This window comes from Sander vitreus, chromosome 4 (assembly GCF_031162955.1).
Source record: "Sander vitreus isolate 19-12246 chromosome 4, sanVit1, whole genome shotgun sequence".
In the NCBI taxonomy this organism is placed as follows: domain Eukaryota; kingdom Metazoa; phylum Chordata; class Actinopteri; order Perciformes; family Percidae; genus Sander; species Sander vitreus.
The window spans coordinates 26038963-26061141 of NC_135858.1; the positions used below are offsets into that span (position 1 = coordinate 26038963).

Sequence of the window (22179 nt, forward strand, 5' to 3'; positions counted from 1 at the left end):
AGTGAGGAGATGTTTGCTGTATGTGACAAAACATGTTGTAGCCTAAAAAACGCGTGACATCGCGTAGAGCACCTTTAATTAGATGGGAAGCTAAAGGTGACTGAGATGAGATGAAATGAAATGACGTGAAATGAAATCACGAGTTAAGACAAAGTGAGAGGAGGTGACATGAGACGAGAAGTGATGTGTGATGAGGTGAATGAAATAAGGCCAAATGAGGTTAATTAAATGAGATGAGGCAGATGAGATGCATTGGTTCATTTACAAATGAAAACTTAAAAGCTACAGTAGTAACACAGTCCTCTGCCATAGACCAGTGTACCTGGATATAGTTCTGTGTACAAGCAGCAGTCTACCTGAAGGCCCACACACACCAACCCGATTATCGGCTGCCGGACAGTCTGGCGAGGTCAGTAACTCGAGTCTGTTCGGTGTGTTCCGTGCCGTCATCAGTCGGAGGAGCTGTTGGCCTTCATTTGGGCCGATTTGACACGTTGAATCAGAAGGCGGGCAGTCGGACTCAATGACCAATCTGATTGGTAGAGTGCTAACCTGGAAATGACGAGCGGGATGAACCTGAAGAACGCCTCTCAAACTCGACGAAAATCTTTTGAACTGACCTTTGTCGATCTGAAAAGAAGACAGATTCAGCAACTGCACGGCCTATTTCTCGCTTAAAATGTTTTCAGAAACACGTTTCGGTGAACTATTTTCGTAAAATATCAGATCGTATTCCGAAAGAGCCCCCATTATGGCCACCAGACCCACGTGACGCGTTCGTCCAATCAACTGCCGGTTTAAATTTTTTGGGCGACAATACAGATTAGCGCCGCCTGCTGTTATGGAGACGTATTACGTCTTGCGCAAGCGCAGAACGTACGCTCAAGTGGGCGTCGCTTCGGTGTGTTCCGAGGCACTTTTTTTGACCAACTCGGGGAGACTGATCAGTCCGACTGCCTTTTCTGCCGAAGGTCGGCCGTCCGGTTGGTGTGTCAGAGCCTCGAGAGACAGTACGACTGACCAACATGTCTCAGTACCTCTTTGGTTCAGAGCAAGGGCAGAAACGTGCCGATGCACAAACAAAGATAAAAAAAAAATACACCAGTTGTCAAACTCATCATCAGCTATCTTTCATCACACTGTTGTTTAGTCCAAAGTTTGGTTTGATTGTTTCAAAGCCAGTGATAAAATAAAGAAAAACAGAACCACAGATCACCTTTACTGGCTGTTTGATGGATTTGAGTAGTTTTTTTTTTTTTGGGTTAATGTAATGGTGGCGACGGGTTTCATCTGGTGTCGGCTGGCCGTGTTGGTGAAGGTCCCCGTGGAGATGCAGATTAAAGCTCTGAGATGATGTTCCAGTAGCAGCGGAGCAGTCATCTGCACACTCGCCTGTCACAGATGTTTATGACTTCATAGGTCCAAAAATCAGCCAACATGCAGCTTCCATCTTTCACCTCACGCAGCTTTCACTTCCATTCATTCTCCCTCTGAGAGATGAAACTACAGCAGCAGGGATTAATGTCCAGTCTTATTGTGCTGAATGTTTGATGTCCACAGTTTTCTCCTTCTCTCTCCTCCATGTTGTCAGGACTGCTTCCTGTTTCCTTCCTCCATCACCTCTGCAGTACATCCACCAGTTCTCTCGTTGCCGTAATCTCTTTTCTACCACCCTGCAGTGCTTTTTTCTTTCACTACTGCCCCACAGCTGGACAAAAAGTCGCTGACACATACAGAAACAAATGATACTAATCTCACGCCTATAAACTGTATCTGACAAATGATACTAATTTCACACTTCATCTGTATCCGACCAATTTCAAGTATCAAAACCAAGGAGTATCAACTGTTAAGATGTTGTGTTCAGAGTGCAAAGCAAATGTCAGAGGCAGTGCAATTGCCCTTTTAAATCAATGAAACGAGTTGCAAGTTTGTCCGAGGTCACACGAATTAAACGTAAAATATGTCATTTTCTGCCGCAACCAACATTGAAGGAAATATATCCGTTCACGGATAAGTTAATGTATAAAAGTTGTATTCACGTTACGTTTAGTAACGTTCATTCATGTCATTCTAATGAAATAGCCGCAGAGTTTCCCACACAGTTACTTAGATTCTGTTTGTGGTGGTAGCTGACCAGTTAGCAAGCAAGCAAGCTAACATTAGCCAGCAGCCAAAACCACAATATATTTCACATGTCAGAGTCCCCTCACTGACTTTTTTCCGCATAGGAGAGAAAGGGTTTGTTTTACTCCGCGCCGCTGGGAAACTACCAACAGTTTGCTGGTCGGAGGGCAGGTGGCAGCTCAGACTGGATCGGTCGGCTGCTATGGCGGCTCAATTTTGGCCAGGTGCGGGCGCCAGCACCATGGGGTTTGGTGTGGTCTGTTTCCCGACCTTCCGATGGATCAGCAAACTTTCTGTTAGTTCCGTTAGCACCCGGCGCTGGCTCAGGGCTAACTGTGGCTGTGTCTCCGGGACGATCGTCTATAGTGAATTTTTGTGCCGGCCTTGGTGTGAAATCATTGAATACGAAAAATGTGTCAAGGAATATTCCGTGTTTGTATTTTGTTTCCAGTGTGAAAATGCCTTTCGACTGGTACTATTATGATTTAAATGAAGAACTAGAATAATTATCAACAACAGTAATCTGAGATTTCATGTAAATGTTTGATACTGGACAGTTTATTATCATCTGGCAATCAGGGCTGAACTACCTTTTTATAAACCGTGTGTGTGACATGTGACCATGTGCACAGTTGCCGTGGTAATGCCTACAGAAGCTGTCTTCTCAGCTCGTCCAACCCCTTAAAGAGCACAATGTAACCAACAGATAATAATAATAATAATAATAATAGTGACTATTATTATTATTATTTATCTCTATCTATATATGTGACTGTCTAAAGTTTGTTCTGCAACAAACATCCGACAGAATTATTAGTAAGTGTTCTGCACGGTTTGTTAATATCACATGTCATATACTGTAATTTTTCCTTTGGTCTCTCTGGAATCAAAAGCTCTTTCACTCTGCTTAAACATGCATGAAGATATGTGGCGTAATAGCATGCAATGGTACGGTATGTGGTTACACACACACACACACACACACACACACACGGTGATTTTTGTGAAAAACCCAGATTATTATTTAACAAAACCTACAGCTGTACTGAAGGTATTTCCAGAATCCTCAAAGACTCTTCTAGCCATCTGGTTGCTAAAATCTTCTGTCCTCTGCACCATAAAAAATATTCATTACCAGTTTCCCAGGTTGTGACTATATTGCTTCTCTGTGTACAGTAGCTAGACATTTCATGTGCGCTAGTCCTTTTTGTAAAGCACAAGCCAAATATACTGTAATGCATTATTTTCCCCAAAAAAGGTTTTCAGAAAAATGAATGCTCAGCTTTGTGACTTAAAAATGCCTTTAATACATTCATCCTCTGCTGCAGAATGATGCAACGAAAGAAATCCTCCGGCAATTAAAACTGAAACTTTTCACCCAACAAATGTACATATATTTTATTTGTATTTCTCAGCCCTGTGATTGACTGTTGTACCCTGCCTCTCTCCCCAATGTGAGCCCTGACCCTAAAGGACGTGGAACTAATGAATGGGTGGATGGATTTTTATTTCTCAGCTCTTTTCAGCTTTTTGCAAAGTCTGGAGAGAGAATTTCAGAGGGTGAGATCGACTACAGCAAACAGTTTATTTTAATTTTCTATAAGAGATGTGACCGAGTGAAAAAAGAAAAGAAAGACATGAAGAGCGTTGCATGTCTTGGTGTCTTTCTCCCTCTTGTAGATCGCTAAGAGGAGTTTTCCACTTCAACTGGCAGAGACATGGATAACCTGAGGCTGTGTGTGTGTGTGTGTGTGTGTTTGTGTGTGTGTGTGTGTGTGTGTGTGTGTTACAGTAAATGAGACTCAGGTCACGCAGCTCAAGCTGAATCTCAGATTGGTTGCTGACTTCTCACACCAAGGAGCTCGAAAGATCTGACATGCCAGCAGGCCGAGAAACCTCGGAACCTACTTACACTACTACTGTGTGTGTGTGTGTGTGTGTGTGTGTGTGTGTGTGTGTGTGTGTGTGTGTGTGTGTGTGTGTGTGTGTGTGTGTGTGTGTTCAATTAATTAAAGTGTCCCGTATTTGTCCAACCCGTTTCATCTGATTACATGTTCTCTGTAGCTCTAATCTAAGGGACAAATATCGGCACAAAAATCTCTGCAACGTCCACACTGTTTGTGCTTTCACTCTGCATACAACTGAACATCAGTGACTGTTTGAATCCATTTGTATCTGCCAGTTTCAGCTCTCTGTCCTGGATGTTTGTCTGAAGATACAAGCTCCTTTACATGAAGGAATAAAAGTGATAAAAGTGACCAAAATAAATCATCTCCTGTCTTCTTATCAACTGAGCAGTGTGACAGAACACGCTGCTGTTCATTAACATTTTCCAAAAATAGTTTGTTTATTTTTAGGTCGGTATGTGTCTCTTTGTGAAGGTCTTTGTAACCCAGGTCGTGTTTAAATAAAGTTTACATCTGGCTATGTGTCTCTTGCTCAGAGGCAGCATGTCCTCTCAACATGTTACACAGATTTAGTAAAATGATGAGAAGGACCGATCAATAACCTCCAAAGAGGCAGCAGACCGATTCATCAATACACATTAACCAGTGGGTGGCATGGCTGCAGCTGAGCCCTGTGTGTGCGTTTTAGTGTGTGTGTGTGTGTGTGTGTGTGTGTGTGTGTGTGTGTGTGTGTGTGGTCAGGTTGAACAATGACAGTCAGCTCAGCATCCAATCAGCAGCTAATTTTACAGAAAAGTGAAAGCAGCTGAAGAAGAAACATCTCATTATTCACAGCCAGAACATTGAGCTGATGCAGCAGAAACACAGTTTTTTTTTTATATATATATACAAGTGTGAAGTCGCTAACTGCTAACATGATGCTTCTGTTGCTGAGCAGATTAGCTCAGCTAGCGGTCAACTGGCTATCAGACAGTAGAACATTATCTGTTCTGTTTGAGGATGTGAGAAACATGATTCATCTCAGCTTCAGCTCAGGACTGTGTTTACACGAACACAAAAAAAACAGATCTATGTGAGGAATCAGGTAAGATGAGAAAATCGGTGTGATATTCGCTAGATAATCGCTGTGTGAAACTCAGGTTTCATGCAGGCATCACTGATAATCAAGTTATATCCTTATGATTTTCATGTTTTCCTCCACTTTGTAATACTAAGCGTGTAGGAGAACTATGGTGGCCGACGCAAACACACAAATGGCCCTATCTAGAGCTAGTGTTTGGTCTGTCCGTTCTGGGCTACTGTAGAAACATGGCAGTGCAACATGGCCATGCCAATAGATCACCCTAAATCCTACACACTAGACCTTCAAGGCTAATGACTGCTAATGCAAACACACCATTTCTTGACGATTTCTTGCTGATGTTGCTTTAAAAGTCTTAGACGGGCTAACCGTGGGGTGGCTTTTATTGTGAAGCAGCCAAAGGAAATGCAATGCATTCACACCAGGGTAAAAAAACTCCTTGTGCATTGCTGTCCACAGTATGAAATCAGGCCAATTAAAAGGCCAACTATTTACTTCTTTTTTTTAATAACAACATGAGGCGATGAATCCTCTCATCCCCTAGTTTGTTTGGCTGCACTGTAAACACTCGCACCAGTTTTCTTCCTCTGTTGCATTTCTGACACAGTAGCTGCTCAAGTTGTGTTTGCTGCCCCCAGTGGTCAATATGTATGTGATTTCCAACAGAACTCTGGGGCCTGTAGTAAAACCATAGACTGTAAATATAATAGACATAGCATCAGTGATGTCACCCATTGGTTTGTGGACTGCAATTTTGAAGCCAGCAGTTTGCATTTTGGCTGTCGCCATCTTGGAATTTGGAGCCAGAAGTGGCCATATTTGGACAAGTGGGCGGAGCTGGGGAGGATGACACGGCTCAACCAGTGTCGTGTATGGTTTCAATGGCGCTGCGCTAAGCTAAACTTGCAGATTTTCAACCAACTAACGCAAGTCCTCCAGCAGAGTTTTTCAACGGGTAAACATGGACCTCGGGTACTGGCGCCATTCATCTGCATGCACGGCAGTACATAGCTAGCTAGCTATGTTTGACAAGGTGCAACCAAACGCTGAACAAGACATTTGTAGGCAACCAAAATGTTTCTATTAACTTTCATTAAGTAAAACCACACAGTGAAAGAGTCAAAGTTAAAGATTTGAACATGGACAACACCCAAAAACAAGTCCACGCTGAAAATGATGCTGATGAAGGACTGATAACAAAAGACAGACCGCACAGAGTGCCTGGATTGAGACAGGACTGATTCTCGTCCAGTATCACTCTTGTTAACTGTAACAGTCAATCACTGTGGTGTGTTGCCCTCAATCTTACATTAAGGTTTCCCCCCTTTTTTCTATTCCCTCCCTCCCTCCCTCTCTACAGTGAAAATATAATTACAGTTTCTTCATTAAAGTGAGTAATTTTCTTGCCTAGAGGACACGACTACAGCTGTCCTCTGATTACTAAATGGAACAGAGCAATGATCTATGGAGCCATTAGGGGAACGGGCTGGAACTAATTTCAATCCTGGAATGGACCGATGTCTGCAAACGCACACACGGATCAAAAGATGAGAGAGGGGGAGCAAAATAACAAACAGCAGCATGTCGGCCATTTTCTGGCCTCACATGAAGCTCTGACTGAAATCCAAACTGATCATCTATCACCACAAAATAAGGAGTGCTTTCATCTTTTACCAGAAATGGTGTCTGTTTGTTTGTATGTATGAATTAATTTAATGGCTCACACATTGTCACCTCCTGATATGTGTGTTAGCGGTACCAAAATTGGAATTAATATTATTACGTTGCTCTGTACAACAATGCAGAAAAACAAAATATCTATTAGGGGGCTCCAGGGCAAGAACTAATTGCTGTTGGGCTTTTGTTAGGGTTAAACTGGACTTGTATTAAAGGCAAGACAGGGTCACAAGATTAGTAAAAAGTGCAGAGAGTGCAGCCCATTTGAGTAGTGCACACAATGAACTTGGGGCTTTTGACCAACCAACCCAGATTTGACTGGGTGAGATTCAAATCAGTGGCATGCCAACTGATGATTCAACCCAGGGACTTTAATACTGATTAATATCTTAATTAAATTAAGTATGAAATAAAATAGTGATTCCCAAAGCCTAAGGCGCAGACACTTACAAGGCCCAGAATCATTTGCTACAGACCCAAGAACAATATGATTCAGCGAAAAAAAAGGTACAAGGCTTTATTAAGCTATGTGTGATGTAATAACTTTGAACTGTCTGGACTGTGCCTTCCTCACCGCTCCCTGTCACACTCACAACAGGATATTGCTTATGTATTAATTTAGGCACAATCATCAGTCAGTCATCAGTTTAACAGAGCTTTGATTGTAGTTGAAACTGTATAAAATGTCTAATGTGTGAGCTTTCCTGGTGATATACTACATTTTTTACACAAAAAAAAGGAGGAAATGAACATGTTGATTCAGTCTGGTTTGGTGTGCTGGATGTGTGTCTCACCTTCTATAGGTGAGGTTTTCAGGCGACGGCAGATGCCCTGCACGTCTCCGTGCGCGTCCTGTATCTTGTTGACGGCCTCGGCGCTCCGCAGCTCCATCAGTTCCCTCAGTTCCATCACGGTCACCCCAAAGTCCCCGTCATGGTTGCCCTCTGCCACCGAATTCCCCGGAGGGTGGTCTGCCGTGTTGTTGGCCATGTTGGTCGTCTTCACAGCAGTGTTGTGATAGTGTCGTTGTAGTTTTTGTTCCTGAGTGTCTTTCTTAAACTGATCTAAATGTCAGACTGGGTCGTCAGTTCACAGGAATTGTGGGTAGCGTAGTTCTCACAGGAGTCAGGCGGAGGAGATGAGCGCTGAGGTTAACTCCTGACCCGGACGTGCATGCTCCTCTTGGGTTACCATAGAAACAGGGTAGTAAACATGTTCTTGTTGCTACAGAGGAAACAGAAACAGGAAAACAGGATGATTTTATTAAGCAGATCCAGACAGGAAGCAGTCTTAACATTATCATCAGCAGACAGATCAGTTCAGACTTAGACTTTGTTTGATTCTTACTAATTAATAGCACAGAGTCTAATTGGGCCAATTAGAGGAGAGTTTCTCATCTCAGATTATTAAAGGAGTCCGCTGAATCACTGAGGTCGTTAAATATAAACTGATTATCGGTTTGCGCTGCTCCTTTGAGACGTACGATTGATTAGTAAATAGAGTATCTGCTCTCCCTGAAGCGTCAGCTCCAAGGTTATGACTGACGTAGAAAGAACAGTATTTCATCCTTCGCAACAGGAAAATAACAGGAAAATGAAAGTTAGAGTTCATTAGTATCACCAAAGGTATTAAAAAAAACAATTGAGTACAGTAACAAGGAAGCTGATTTACTATGTCCTAGTTGATGAACACAATGCAGCTCGGAGAGCCAATCAACATCCAGCAGAGGATGATACACCAATAAAGGGGCGAACTTGACTGGGTCAGTGTGTGTGTGTGTGTGTGTGTGTGTGTGTGTGTGTGTGTGTGTGTGTGTGTGTGTGTGTGTGTGTGTGTGTGTGTGTGTGTGTGTGTCATTCCAGCCCATCACCACAGATTATGTAAGTGCACATCAAAGGCTGTCCTCCATTTTTCCCCGCTTAGTGTTCCGTCATGGACACACACACACGTGCACGCACACACGGTTTGTTACACAAATAAGAAACTACACGATTTTAATGTTTTGCTGCAGAGATATTAGGGCTGAAGACAGTGGACAGTTCAGCCTCATCTCTACTGTATGTGCTACTGAAACAGTCAAGTTCTCTCTCACACACACACACACACACAGTTAGAGCTGGAGTCAGTGTTCTCCTGAGTGATGGTTTGTGGTACTAGTGACCGACTCTAGGTCAGTGGTTCTCAAACTGGGGGAGCACGGAGCCATTATAAAAGCATGAAAAGTGGAAGACATTGAATACATAACATGGCTGGTTAAAGTAATGGCTTTTTGTTATTCAGACGCGACAGGATCTTTAAGGACAGAGCCAAAGGCTTGTATATTTGGCACTTGGTCCACAGAGGGAGCGACATCACTGCAGTATCATGGAGATGAAAAGTTTAATGATATGAAGTAGGAAGATAGTGTTTTTAAAACACACTCAGTGGCTGCATTATAAGGTACACTTATACAAACCTAATTCAGGCCCTGCCAACAGCCCTGCCATACCTATCCACAACTATCCTTACAAAGCTTATAATGTTCAGTCGTAGGTGATTTTTAGTTGACTTCTCTCCTTTGGTTTTTACATCCACAGGCTTGTACCTCCTTGTTTTTTTTAAAATCAAAGTACCACATATTTTCTAACGTTTTTTGTCCAAGAGCTTCAACTGACTGCTGTCACCTAACAACGCCTAGGGAGAAAATCAATGGGACATTTACTTCTGGAACCGGGTGAGCCTGAAATCGCTTCTCCCACTTCTTAACGCTACAGTTATATACAAACATATGTATTACTTTATACTCCCTGCTTGTATCCCTTAAAATGCAGAAACTAGAACTAAAAAAGAACAAAACAGACAGAAGGCTCAGTATGTTCTATTAACTTGGTTCTTAGAGCTTATTCTTATACATTCATTATTCCTTCATTCACAGTTTTTTTATGTGTTCCACACTTGTGGACATACAGGCCAACAACTCAAAACAATTTAAAAGTAAAAGTGTTTTATAAAAACCTGCCTTGCAATGTGTAAATGCACATTTATTGCATTTCTGAGTAGCCTAATTTATTCAGCGGGGGGTACTGAATGAGACTTCGCCCAGGGCACCAAAACATCCGGGAACGTCACTGTGAACACCACAGGCTTCTGTTGGTTTGTTCCACTTTATCCGTTTGTACCTCAGAGCCTCTCTAGTGTCTGTGAGAGGGTTCTGTGTACTTCCCTCAGGGACTAAACCCTGCAACTAAATCAGGAACTGGAGTCAGGACTCATTAACTCTTCATTAAATAGACTCAATAAACAAGATATAAACAGTGAACATCGCATTTAGCAGGTTCATGTTTGTGTTTCCAGTGAAAATCAAGTAAATTAGACCGATGCATGGAATGAATTAGTGTCTGCACCACAACACAACAGCAGTTGTTTTGCTTTATTTGGCCTACTGTTGTTTCCTTTGCAGGTTTCTGGAAATTTGAAAAAGTTGCCATGAGGAGCCTGATTTCTAATTTGTCCCTCTAACCTCCTCCGTTTTTTTCTGTTTCAAACTGTGTCTTTTAGATTCTTTGATGTCCCTCATATCAGGTTTCATAAGTATCAGTGTGAGTGAGTGAGTGATTGAGTAAGTGTGTGTGTGTGTGTGTGTGTGTGTGTGTGTGTGTACAGACTAGGACAACAAATGCCCACCCTCTGCGTTCACTAATTATCCACCTGCTGTTCATCGACCAGAAGTCGAGTCATTATTACAATGAGACAACAGAGAAATAAATGAAATAAACTGCCCACAGACCTCACTACATCAATGTCTGTTGTACATTATTACACATATAGTTGGTGATATCATTGTGATGTAACGTGTTAATTACAGATAATGAGATTGCTTAATTATGCAGGCACTAATAAGAGGGAGTGTACAAGTCTTTCGTTAAAACAGACCAAACAGGTACATAATTCTACATGAATAATTCGTATTCGCATTAAAGCAACAGAACCGGTTAGCTTACCGTTAATGGAAATACTGATAATGAAACACGGAGCTTAACATCCATTTCATGTTATGTCATATGGAGGTAAATACAGCAATTTTCCAGCTGCTCTTCAAACTTTGATTCGTTTTCCCGACTTTGGATGAAATCCCACTGTTCCATAATATAAACTCAGAGTGAATACTACCATAGGCGCCGATTTATGTTTTCCTCCGTGGGTGCTCACGGGCGCACGGCCGTTAAAAAAAAAAAAAACAGTAGTCAAAAAATGTTTGCATTTCAGAACCTTAGGAAATGGACAGCGGCTGACACGAACACACACACACCTGTTAATGTGATAATAAAGCCGTAAAGTAGGCTCTCTTTCAACTCAGGACAGCGCCACTTCTCACAAATACAGATAGGATTGGAGATGAGAAGTTTAACTGACACATAACCGCGATCAGCTTCGTGGCCCTGGTGGAACTCTCTGCACTGGTGGTGGATGTTGATGCACTTGCATCATTAGGTTTTCCTTTTTTAATAACAAATCTGTCCATTTTAGTCTTACTCTGATTACCTAATGAACATGCACGCATTGTATAGTGGGGGGATGGAGGGGCCTATATGAATACTACCTATCACAATGGTATTGACATAAAGTGACTATTCGAGTACTTGTAAAGAATACACTGGTTTATTGTACTTTTTTTAAATACTTTGCATTTTATGCTACTTTATACTTCTACTCCACAACATTTTGGAAGGCAATTCAAAGTGTTTTACATAGGCAAAGAAACGATTAGAACAGAAGGACATTCAAAAACAGTAAGCAATAAAAAAACAGTAAAATCAATTAGGACGGAATACAAAACAATCTGATATTTAAAACGTGATAAAATAAATAAAATACAAGTAGAATAGACCAGAAATAGTTACAGTGCAGTAATAAGTTGCAGTAGCTGGTGGACCTACTGAAGCGCAGCTAGTTTATGGGTGCTGAGTCGTAACGTTAAGTGAGAGAAGGCGTGCATTTTACATGACTGACAGTGACATGACATTACATCCTTCCTCACTGGTCAGCATTAAACTCTGGCTGTGCTACTTGTTAGTAATGTGGAGATGGTGTGGAGACGACGGAGTGGTGCTGGTGGCTTGTGAGAGCCCGACTATGCTGCGGTCCATCGCTATTATGTTTTAATGTTGCGCATTCTAACGATTAATTCCTAGCAGAAAACACTTAATACAAAGTCTTGAGTCTGAGTGGATTGGATCATAAACTCTGCACATTAAAAATCAATTCATGAACTTTACCTGATGAAGTGAGTACTAGTGTGCAGAATGTGCTGGCTCTTTAACAGCTAAAACAAATGTGTAGAATCACATTGATTTCAAGAGAATCAGATCTTTAACTGCATTTAAACTTCCAAAAGTTTGAAACTTGAAACAACCAACCTGCTTCAGTTTATAGAGTCTTTGTTGGTAGTTCATTTGCAGAGTCCAAAATAACTTCACTTTACAGTTCAGTTGGTCAGGTTCCATTAAATCCAAGGTGACCGTGGTGGTGGTGTTTGTACTAATAGTAGTATTTCATCGCTGTGATAATACCATTTACTGTGATAATTTGGCCACAATGATGGTAGCAACATGTGATTCCTACTTTGAGCTTGTTTTTATGTAGCTGTCTGTGTTCTGTTTTACTGATGGAAGGTTACCTTGAGTGACGTTAAATAAAATACATAAATAACAAAATTATTAAAAAAAAGAAGTTGGGAGACTTATGAAATAACACACACACACACACACACACACACACACACACACACACACACACCCCTTTATGGTTTGCTAACTACACCACCATACCCACGACCCAAAGGTCAACATTCCTATCTTGAGACCTAACGACACACCTGCTGACACACACAGATTTACACGTGTATGCACACACTCACTTTTTCTTGCCCGTCATGTGACTCTGTGTTTATGGGGCCTGTACGTATTAATTAACCAGCAAGTGTTTGATTAACGCAGGCTCACACACACACACACACACACACACACACACACACACACACACACCTCTGCCCCACTGTTACTTAGTAAGTAAATAAAGTTTATTTATATAGCACGTATCACAGAAAGGGTCACAAAGTGCTTCACAGACCAAATAAGTTAATACATTAAAACCCAACCCAATAGAAATCACAATAAATCACAAAGGCAGGGAACTTAAAAATACATAGTAATGTAATTAACGTGGCTAATCGAATGCCTGATTAAAAAGATGCTTTTTAAAAATATCAATAGAGACCGCCACTCTCAAATCATGAGGCAGTGTTCCACAGACTAGGAGCCACTGTTCCAAAAGCTCTGTCCCCTTTAGTTTTCAGCTTTGTACAGGATATAGCCAGTAAGTCCTGATCTGAGGACCTCAGAGATCTGCTGACAACATAAGGGTGCAGCAGATCACGGACGTAAGCCGGTGCCTGACCATGGATGGCTCTGTATGTAATTACAAGAATCTTGAACTGGATCCTGAATTTAAGGTAGCCAGTGCATAGAGGTCAGGATGGGGGTAATGTGACATGACCTCCCTGACCTTGTCAACAGCAGCAGCATTTTGGACCAACTTTAAGCAATCTACAGATGATTTGCTGAGGCAAGTAAAAAGAGAATTACAAATCCAAACGCGAAGAAACAAAGGCACGTATAATAATTTCTAACTCGGCGTAGGATACAACATGCCTGAGTTTTGCAACGTTTCTGAGGTGGTAAAAACTAGCCTGGATGCCAGCCGAACTTAGCTCCGCCCACAACATTTGAGGTCGGGAAGTTCGGTCTGGACTTGATCCGTTGCGGAGCAACTATGCTTGTATATTCTGACTAGAATCTGAGTATGACAACGTCAGGCTAGGTAAAAACAAGTGTGGGTCAAGGACTTGACACGCTTGTCAAGTTTCATATAGCCTGATCAAAAGTAACACCAAGATTTCTCAGGCTGCAACACACATTGGAGCTAAGTGAGCTAATAATGCTAGCCACCTTAGAAGCAATGCTGTCCGCAGCAACCATCAGAACCTCAGTTTTGCCAGCATTTAGCTGAAGAAAGTTACTGGCCATCCAGGCAGATAATCCTGTTAAACATTGAATTTATCAATCTGGTCAACTTTAAAAGAAAAATACCTAGCACTTTGCTTGACACGTAGCATTAGATGTTAGATATGAAGTGTGTTTGAGAGGCTTGATTGGGTCCAGTCAGATGTCTGATGGGACTACTCTATATGCGTGAATGGTCTAACATGCTTTTAGGTTGTACAAATAGAGGTTATTTTTTTTTTTATTAAGGGTGTGTTTTGTACATGGAGAAAAAAAAAGATGTAATGGTTCAACCAGAATAAGAACTGAAAGGGCAGAAAGAGACAAAGATCCCTCTGAGCAACAGCTGAATAAGAAGAGAAGAATTCAGTAGTCATTGGTGAAAGAAACTGAAAGCTCAGCATCCAAATGTGTGCACATTTAATCAGGAGCAGGTTTAGGTTTCAGTGTCAACAGGAATTAACAGGTGTGTTGCTCTAGCAAAGACATTCATCCAACTTCACAATGGAAAGAAAAGGTTAGCACTATTGGAAGTGGAACAGGGAACATCAGCTGAACATACTGTACTATGGACTGACAAATCACAGTTCAAACACTGAGTAGACTACAGAGGGCTCTCTGCTTTATATCAACACGCAAGACATTTGTATTTAAACATTACTTCATGCATTTGGTGCACTTTAAAAACGTCTTGGTCATGATCCAGCTAAATGCCAATCAGCCTGCTCTTTTGCAGGTTTGGGCTAAAATGCTTGTTAGGTGGCATTTTTGCACATTTCCCTATAACTATAAACTAGCTACATGAATACTACTAATGCTGAACCATATTTATATCTGCACATGTATGCAAGTAAATAAAACAAGCTCATGCCTATTTTTAAAAAGGCTTGTCGGGTAAGTTAAATTTATCGTTTGACCCCCTAAAGCCGTAATGTTTGGATGTTATGTGTTACAGTTCACTCATGCAGTGACCTCCTGTTTACATACATCAGCTGATTGCTTTTGATTGGACGGTGCTTTAGAAGTTTCAGAGCAACCGATTCACACATTACTTATCGTCTTGTACGAGTTGAGACATTTCTTAAATGTTCATGTTGCAACCGGATTTTAATAAATCACTAGCTTGAAACCAACTGGTTAAGAACGGAGGAAAAGCGTAAATACAGAATGTAATTCTGTTTAACTCTGAGGTTCATCAGTGAGTTGGGACGACGCAGCAGACTGACTTCGTGCCACGGGATGAACACAAGTTTCACTTTTTTTCCACAAAAAAGGTCACAGAAAGAAAGCCTCAATGAGAGACTGTATTGAGTTATAGAAGCCAGACAGGAAGTGATGTCAGGACTTCAGCTGTCTCTATATATAGATGGAGCATATATGCAGCCATAGGGCAACCAGAGTTTCAGTGTGTGTTTTAGTGCCTCAGAGACAGAGTGTCTGACCTTCATCCATTTTATCTGTTACTGACTCCAGATTAAATTACGATGCAGCCACCACGCTGCCAGCCACTCAGCTTACACGTGTGTGTGTGTGTGTGTGCGTGTGTGTGCGTGTGTGCGTGTGTGCGAGTGGGGGGGGGGGGTGGGCTTTTTAATTCATGCTGAAATTATTCAAAATCATTTGTGTCATTTAAACATTTCACATTTGTTTATAGCATAAACCCCACATGCATTCTGTCTCATGCTGTGTTCTTATCATGCAGAGACACATGTTTATGACTTGTGGATGTTTATGGATTTTCCTTCCATATCATATTCTAATTCTAGAAAACTTGAAAAAGAGATGTATTTCTATTGTCGGTGGTTCAGTTTGGATAGAAACATTTTGAAAAAAAAAACACCTGGAAACATACAAATGTATGTATGTTTCACATGTAAACAGTTTTCAAAAATAATCCGCCTCGGTGAGGACATGATGTGCGTTTTGGCAGAGTGCATGGCGCACTTGTCAGGATTTCATTTGGTTAAACTAAACAAAACCAAGAAGCAGCATGACTCACACTGACTAACATAATAACATAATCACATCCACCAGGTTGTCATGTTATTATTAGGGAAATCAGAGGTATATTAACACAGCAGACTGAGTAGCATTTTTACATGCTAGATGTTTCATCAAAACATTTTAAAAAGGCTTTTTGCTTTTGTTAAAGTGGCCAAAATTCTCATGAGGACCGTATCAATCAGATGTTAACAATAATCCAATATTCAAAACTAAAGACAGAGATTATCATCTGTCCCCATATACAGCCACCAGTTATCATGTGACTGAAGCGCCACACTTGATAACAGCTGAGCTGGTTTCATTCGCTGAAGAAGGCTGTGGGATGTGGTCAAAAGCTCTGGGAAAAGCTAGTAAGTGGACCATTAGTATGGACTGTAAAAGTAGTTGCTGTAGCATCAGTGAAGTCACCCATTGGTTTTTGCACTGCCGTTTTGAAGCGAGAAGCTTGCATTTTGCCTGTCGCCGTCTTGGTATTTTGGAGCCAGAAGTGACCATATTTGGACAAAAGGGCAGAGCTGGGGAGGATGACGCGGCTCAGCCAGTGTCGTGTATGGTTTCATGGTGCTGTGCTAAGCTAAACGCTAAGAGAAAGTTGACGATTTTCAAATGGCTGAAGCATACACGACACAAGCAGCGGCTAGGTATTCCCAGACTTTACGGGGACTGGCGCCGTTCATCTGCATATACGGCAGTACACAGAGCTGGTTGAAAATCTGCAGACTTTTCCTTTGAACATCATCATCATGCTGTATTGAAGAAGACTTGAAGGTAGTGAATGGGACCATAAACTCATTATGAAAATGTTTAAATCAAATGAGAAGTAGGGTCATTTTCCTATAGATTTCTATAGAAATGGACTGGCCAGTGGAGTCGCTCCCTGCTGAAAATTAGACAGAATGCAGGTTTAAGGCACTTTCGCATTGGCTTCATTTTTCAGGCCAGGACGTTGCAGATTGATCATGAGTTCAAGTTTTTTTTGGTCAAAAAGTTCTAGTTTGTTGTAAATTGTTCATTCAGAAGGGTAGACGTGATCAGCTCTGGCTTCAGCCTAATCCTTTTCAGATACAGTGCATTAAACTCTTTTGACAGTGAGACATTATATTATGGAGGCGTGAGCACATGTGACCCTTGCAGGCTTTTATCATTTTAAGAGAACTTATGGACCTCTGGAATAACTGGCAAACTGCACTAACAACAGCATTTCACAAAGTTGTAAATGATACAGCCTCTTATCAAACACTTCACTATCATTGTTCTCTGTCACTGTCTTTACACTCTTTACTCCTTACCTCCTTCTCTGCTGCTTTGTCTATTTCATCATGCAGTTATAAAACTGGAACATGAACAAACAGTATTCCCTGAATGAGGTCAGACACACCCCTTCCCCAAAACTGGGTAGACGTTGGAGACCGTCAGTGAATCTAATGTAATCCTGAAGGGTTATCACTCAAGGTTACTTTTGTTTGTGACATGTTTCTGTTTTGAGACTGCATAAATATAAATTTTTAAAAAAACTTGACTGAGAAAACACACGACCAGTTTCAGTTCATGAAAAAGGTTTGATTCTTCATTATCTTCCATCAGACTGTCCCCTCTGTTCAGCTGCTGTTATCCTCCCTGCTCTCCCTCCTCTTCCTTCGCTCTGCTCTCTGCCTCTGCAGACACACCTGCTCTGCATACTAAAGCACCAGCCTGCACCTCCCTCCTCCACACACACAATCCCACTGCTGGCCACACCCTCCACACAGAGAGAAACTTTTTTTTCTTGTTGCACCCAGCAACAGATCACACACTCACACTCTCTCTCTCACACACACACACACACACACACACACACAATCCAATTGAATCATGTCACAGTGACTTTACACAAAAATATGTCCACATGCAAGGCACGTCAAGTCAAACAGCCACTGAGCCGGTCGGTGTGTGTGTGTGTGTGAGTGTGTATGTTTGGTCTAGACGACGACGATGATATATGTGTGTGTGTGTGTGTGTGTGTGTGTGTGTGTGTGTGTGTGTGTGTGTGTGTGTGTAAGAGAGAGAGAGAGAGAGCAAGAGTGTCGCAGCATGTCAGACAGTGTAACAAGAGAGCGAGGCCAAGAATGCAGGAGACCACACCCATATCTGCAGTCATGTGACTGGGGTGGAAAAAGGAAATCCCCACACTGCAGAGAGACTGAGGTCTGGACTCAATGTGGAGCAACACACACACACACACACACCTCAAATTCATGTAATTCCAAGACTCATCTCCACAACATTTCCACTTACACATAAGTGTAAACTGTTTGTCTCATGTTCAGTTGGTCGATGATGCTCATTGTATGCACACACACACACACACACACACTATGACTCATCACAAAAAACAGTACAGGTGTTGACTTGCTGCCAGTTTCCGGTTTGTCTCTTTATAGATGTTGCTGCTTCATAATAAAAACATTCAAATACCAAAATAACAGAGGACTTTTTTTGCGAAGAACTTATAGGAAATGAAACCGTTCACAGCCGGGGCTTTGACCACGCATATTTCCGTCAACTCCAGACTTTTGTCAAGTAGTTTTCAGCGCTAGTCCGTGACACCATGTAGCTGAGCTGAGGTACAGACGAAATGGAAAAAAAAAAAAACATGTGGCGACATATCCCCGGTGTTAAGAGGCCCGCCGCGGAGTCAGCATTAGCTATGAATGTACAAAAACACACCCACCCTGCCCACACACACACACACACACACACACACACACAGCGTGAGCTTATACCTTGGTGATACATCAATGACAGCAGCTCCTCTCTGCATTCTGATTGGTTGAAAGCCTTAGCAGTACTGGAGTCAGACTGGCTGAACATGGTTGAGCTGCTGTCAGTGTGTGTTCAAGGTACAACTGGTGTCTTAACGATCAATGTTTCAGCAAACACCGCCGCGGGGATACTTGATACTGACGATGAATGATGAAAATGAGATCATACACAGCTGTATAAAAATGAAATCAATCTCCACCTGACGTCTGCAAACACTGACGTTTGTAAACACATTCAAATACTTGTCTAAGGGCTGACAGAAAAACAAATATGAGCAAAGATCTTTGCTCATATTTGTTTTTTGCACACATAAATTGACATGTATAAACAAAAGTTTTTTTCTAACTGGTGATGGTATAATCATTTTAACAATGGCTTTTATCCGTTTTTGCAAATACAGCTAGACATGATCAGAACTCATAGTATGAACTCAAAGTGTTTAAATCGTTCTGTGTTTTCTGTACATTGAAAGTATTTAGGTGATTTTGCATACTAAGCACAGTAAGATAAAAAAAATAAAAAAAAACTCAAACTCTAAACAAAATAAACGCTTTAGGTCATGGAAGCTGCAGTCCAATCAGAGGAGAAGCAAAGGTGCAAAGGTTTCAGATTTGCAGACTAACAGAGACTGCCACTGACACACTTTCAGCTCTCTTCATAGATTAGGCGGAGACAGTGGGACTGATAAACCTGTAGAAACCGAATGGACAGATATCTAAAAACATGCCAGAAAAAACCAACAAGCTTCATGTGTGTTTATCATCAAAGCTGTGTGAAAAACCACACACACACATATTTGTCTCACTATCTTTGTGGGGACCCGTCATTGACATAATGCATTCCCTAGCCCCTTACCCTAACCATCAGAACTAAATGCCTAACTAACTAAATTAACCTCACCCTAACCATAACCTAATTCTAACCCCAATCCTAAAACCGAGTCTTAACCCTCAAACAGCCCTTTAAGAGTCTTGGGTCTCATGTAGAATCTCAGTCTTGGGATTCCTGGCTGAATGACTGTACAGTTTAGACAACCACAGTCCCCACAGTCTATTGTACTGCTGTGTGTGTGTGTGTGTGTGTGTGTGTGTGTGTGTGTGTGTGTGTGTGTGTGTGTGTTTACTTGACTTTTTCAGTAGCACAGAGATAAAGCTGAATTGTCTTTAGTCCTTCCCTCTCTGCAGCAGAGCATCAAACAACGGCAAGCTCAATGGACGAAATCTTGTAGTTTCTCATTGTTTTACCAACCACATTGTATATGACTACACACCAGGGTACTGCTTCTTAACAGGTTAAAAACTGGAATCTTCTAATGTTGAAAGCATGCTGATACATCCAATTTTGTTATTATACAGACTGAACGCGCAACAAACATGTGTGAACACATCCACCTGCAGGCAATAGATATAGAATACTGTCTGCGTATCATAGGGATTATATCCAGTCATTGATGTTTCCATGTCATTGGCTGGCACTACCAGGCCAACCCTGTTTGCCTGAGTGCTATGGAGACATTTCCACTAGCTGACTCAATACTCTGGAATTCTCTTCCTTCTATTAGTGTGTTAAAAAAAATCATCTTACTCATTGGCTTTTAAATGAGGCTAGCAAGACCCTGTATTTCTTCTGAATCCTTTGTATACATTTGTTGTCTCTGTCAAATCTATAATTGCTAATAGTGGTAGTAGCAGTTTGACATGAGAGAGAAGCTGGTAAGAAAAGATAAGTGGTCGGCGCCTCCACTGACAAAAGGGGTTGCTCCCAGTTTTAAATGCATTAAGATGTTGAAAATTAACACACTTTTTACATCTTAGATTTAAACATTTGAAGGCAATAACATTTAGGATAGGTCGGAAAAGATTATTAAATGAATTAATTAGCCAATGCGGCCATGACTGACAACTGAAGTCACGAGGACCCACAAGATCTCACGCGAATTCACGTATGATCGCACGATATAACAGGATGTAGTTTCTATAAACAGAACCACAAAACCAACAACCTCCGGCATCCGTCAAAAATAGAAGCTCTGCGTATCTGCTCTGGAGGGCTGCGGACCGCCGGAGCTGGGACGGAGTCGGAACGCAGTCGTTCCGCAGTCAGTGGAAATACACACATTGACTTTAACGGAAACCTTTTGACTCCGCCGACGTTCCGCAGTTGGTGGAGATTGGGGATTAGTCTGTCATAACCACATGCTTCAAGAAATCCATCATTCCTGTGCCCATAAAAACATTCCGTATTAAACACTTCACTGTACATCCTTGACTTCCTGACAGGCACACCTCAGGTGGTGAGGCGGACACACCTCTCCCACCCACATCCTTAACACCGGAGCACCCTAGGGCTGTGTTTTGAGCCCCCTGCTGTACTCCCTGTACACACATGACTGTGTAGCCACTTTCTCCAACACCATCATCACGTTTGCTGACAACACAGCTGTGGTGGGCCTGATCACAGACAACAATGTAAAGGCCTAACTGAAAGAAGTAGAGAACCTGACGCGCTCTACTTCTTTACCTAACAACCACATCATGAATGTCAGCAAGACTAAAGAGATGATAGTGGACTTTGGGAAGAAGCCGGAAAAGAACTACGCCTCCGTTAAAACGGGTCTTCGCTGGAGAGAGGGTGGACAACTTCAAGTACCTTGGTGTCCACATCACCGAGGGTCTGACCTGGGTACTGCATACTGATTTACTGGTTCGTTCAGCAAGAATCCAAATAGGGAAAGTATTGGTTTGTTTAGTCGATGATGAACATATTTGCTGTGTCTGTAAGTGCCTGTTGAAAATGATTCCCTGCATCAGGTAAAGTGAGTGGAAAGGCTGAAGGCAAAGAGGTGAGGAGAGAGACACTGCAGAAGGACACAGGAGATGGCAGCATAGCGGACATGTCCTTCATCTCTTTTTTAAACCAAAGAACGGCACCAGGGAGAAGACGGATCTGAACCAAACAAAGCAGCAACATCTGGAGAGTGTCCAGAGACTTAATAATCCTGTTTACAGCCTGAAGCTCAGCCTGTTCTTCAATGCAGAGTCCTGATCCACACTGATCAAAACCCAAATACACTGAAACAGACCTGCCTCTTTGTGTGCGTGTGTGTGTGTGTGTGTGTGTGTGTGTGTGTGTGTGTGTGTGTGTGTGTGTGTGTGTGTAAGGGGCACATCAGACACTGGTGGTACTGGTCAGTCCCCAGGTGTGAACGTGCATGAGGAGCAGTCAGATAAAAGCCTCCATTGTTGCAGCAGATGAATGAAACACACAGAAGGGCTTAAAGATTTATAGCACTGTCCCTTTAATGCTTGCGCTTTTCAATTGATCCATTAGGGTTTTTCTATAGTAGGGGAGGTAGTCTACCCACAGTTGAGCCAAGTTGTTTATCTCGCTGACATGATGAAGAAGCTGGGCTAGTCACCAAAACGCAATAAGATCTCGTTGCCTGCAGCCATTTTCATCTCACTGTGTCCGTTTGTACAATTCCTCCTGCAATATTTAAAGTCCCGGTAAAGCAAAAAAATAAAAAAAATTAAAAAGTGTT

The 22179-nt window shown here is 41.9% G+C and overlaps 1 protein-coding gene across 2 annotated transcripts in view; it reads right to left on the reverse strand.

The window, feature by feature from the left end:
• Positions 1–22179, reverse strand: part of LOC144517220 (plasma membrane calcium-transporting ATPase 1-like) — a 103507-nt gene that overhangs the window by 53479 nt on the left and 27849 nt on the right. The window contains exons 1-2 of one of the 2 annotated variants that reach the window (XM_078249185.1): positions 10773–10894; positions 7587–8016 (exon numbers count right to left, since the gene is read on the reverse strand). In XM_078249185.1, the coding sequence (XP_078105311.1) occupies positions 7587–7782 (196 nt within the window). In that variant the 5' untranslated portion in view covers positions 7783–8016; positions 10773–10894. Of the gene's footprint in view, positions 1–7586; positions 8017–10772; positions 10895–22179 lie in introns of those variants that run through there. The other variant, XM_078249183.1, reaches the window with a different exon arrangement.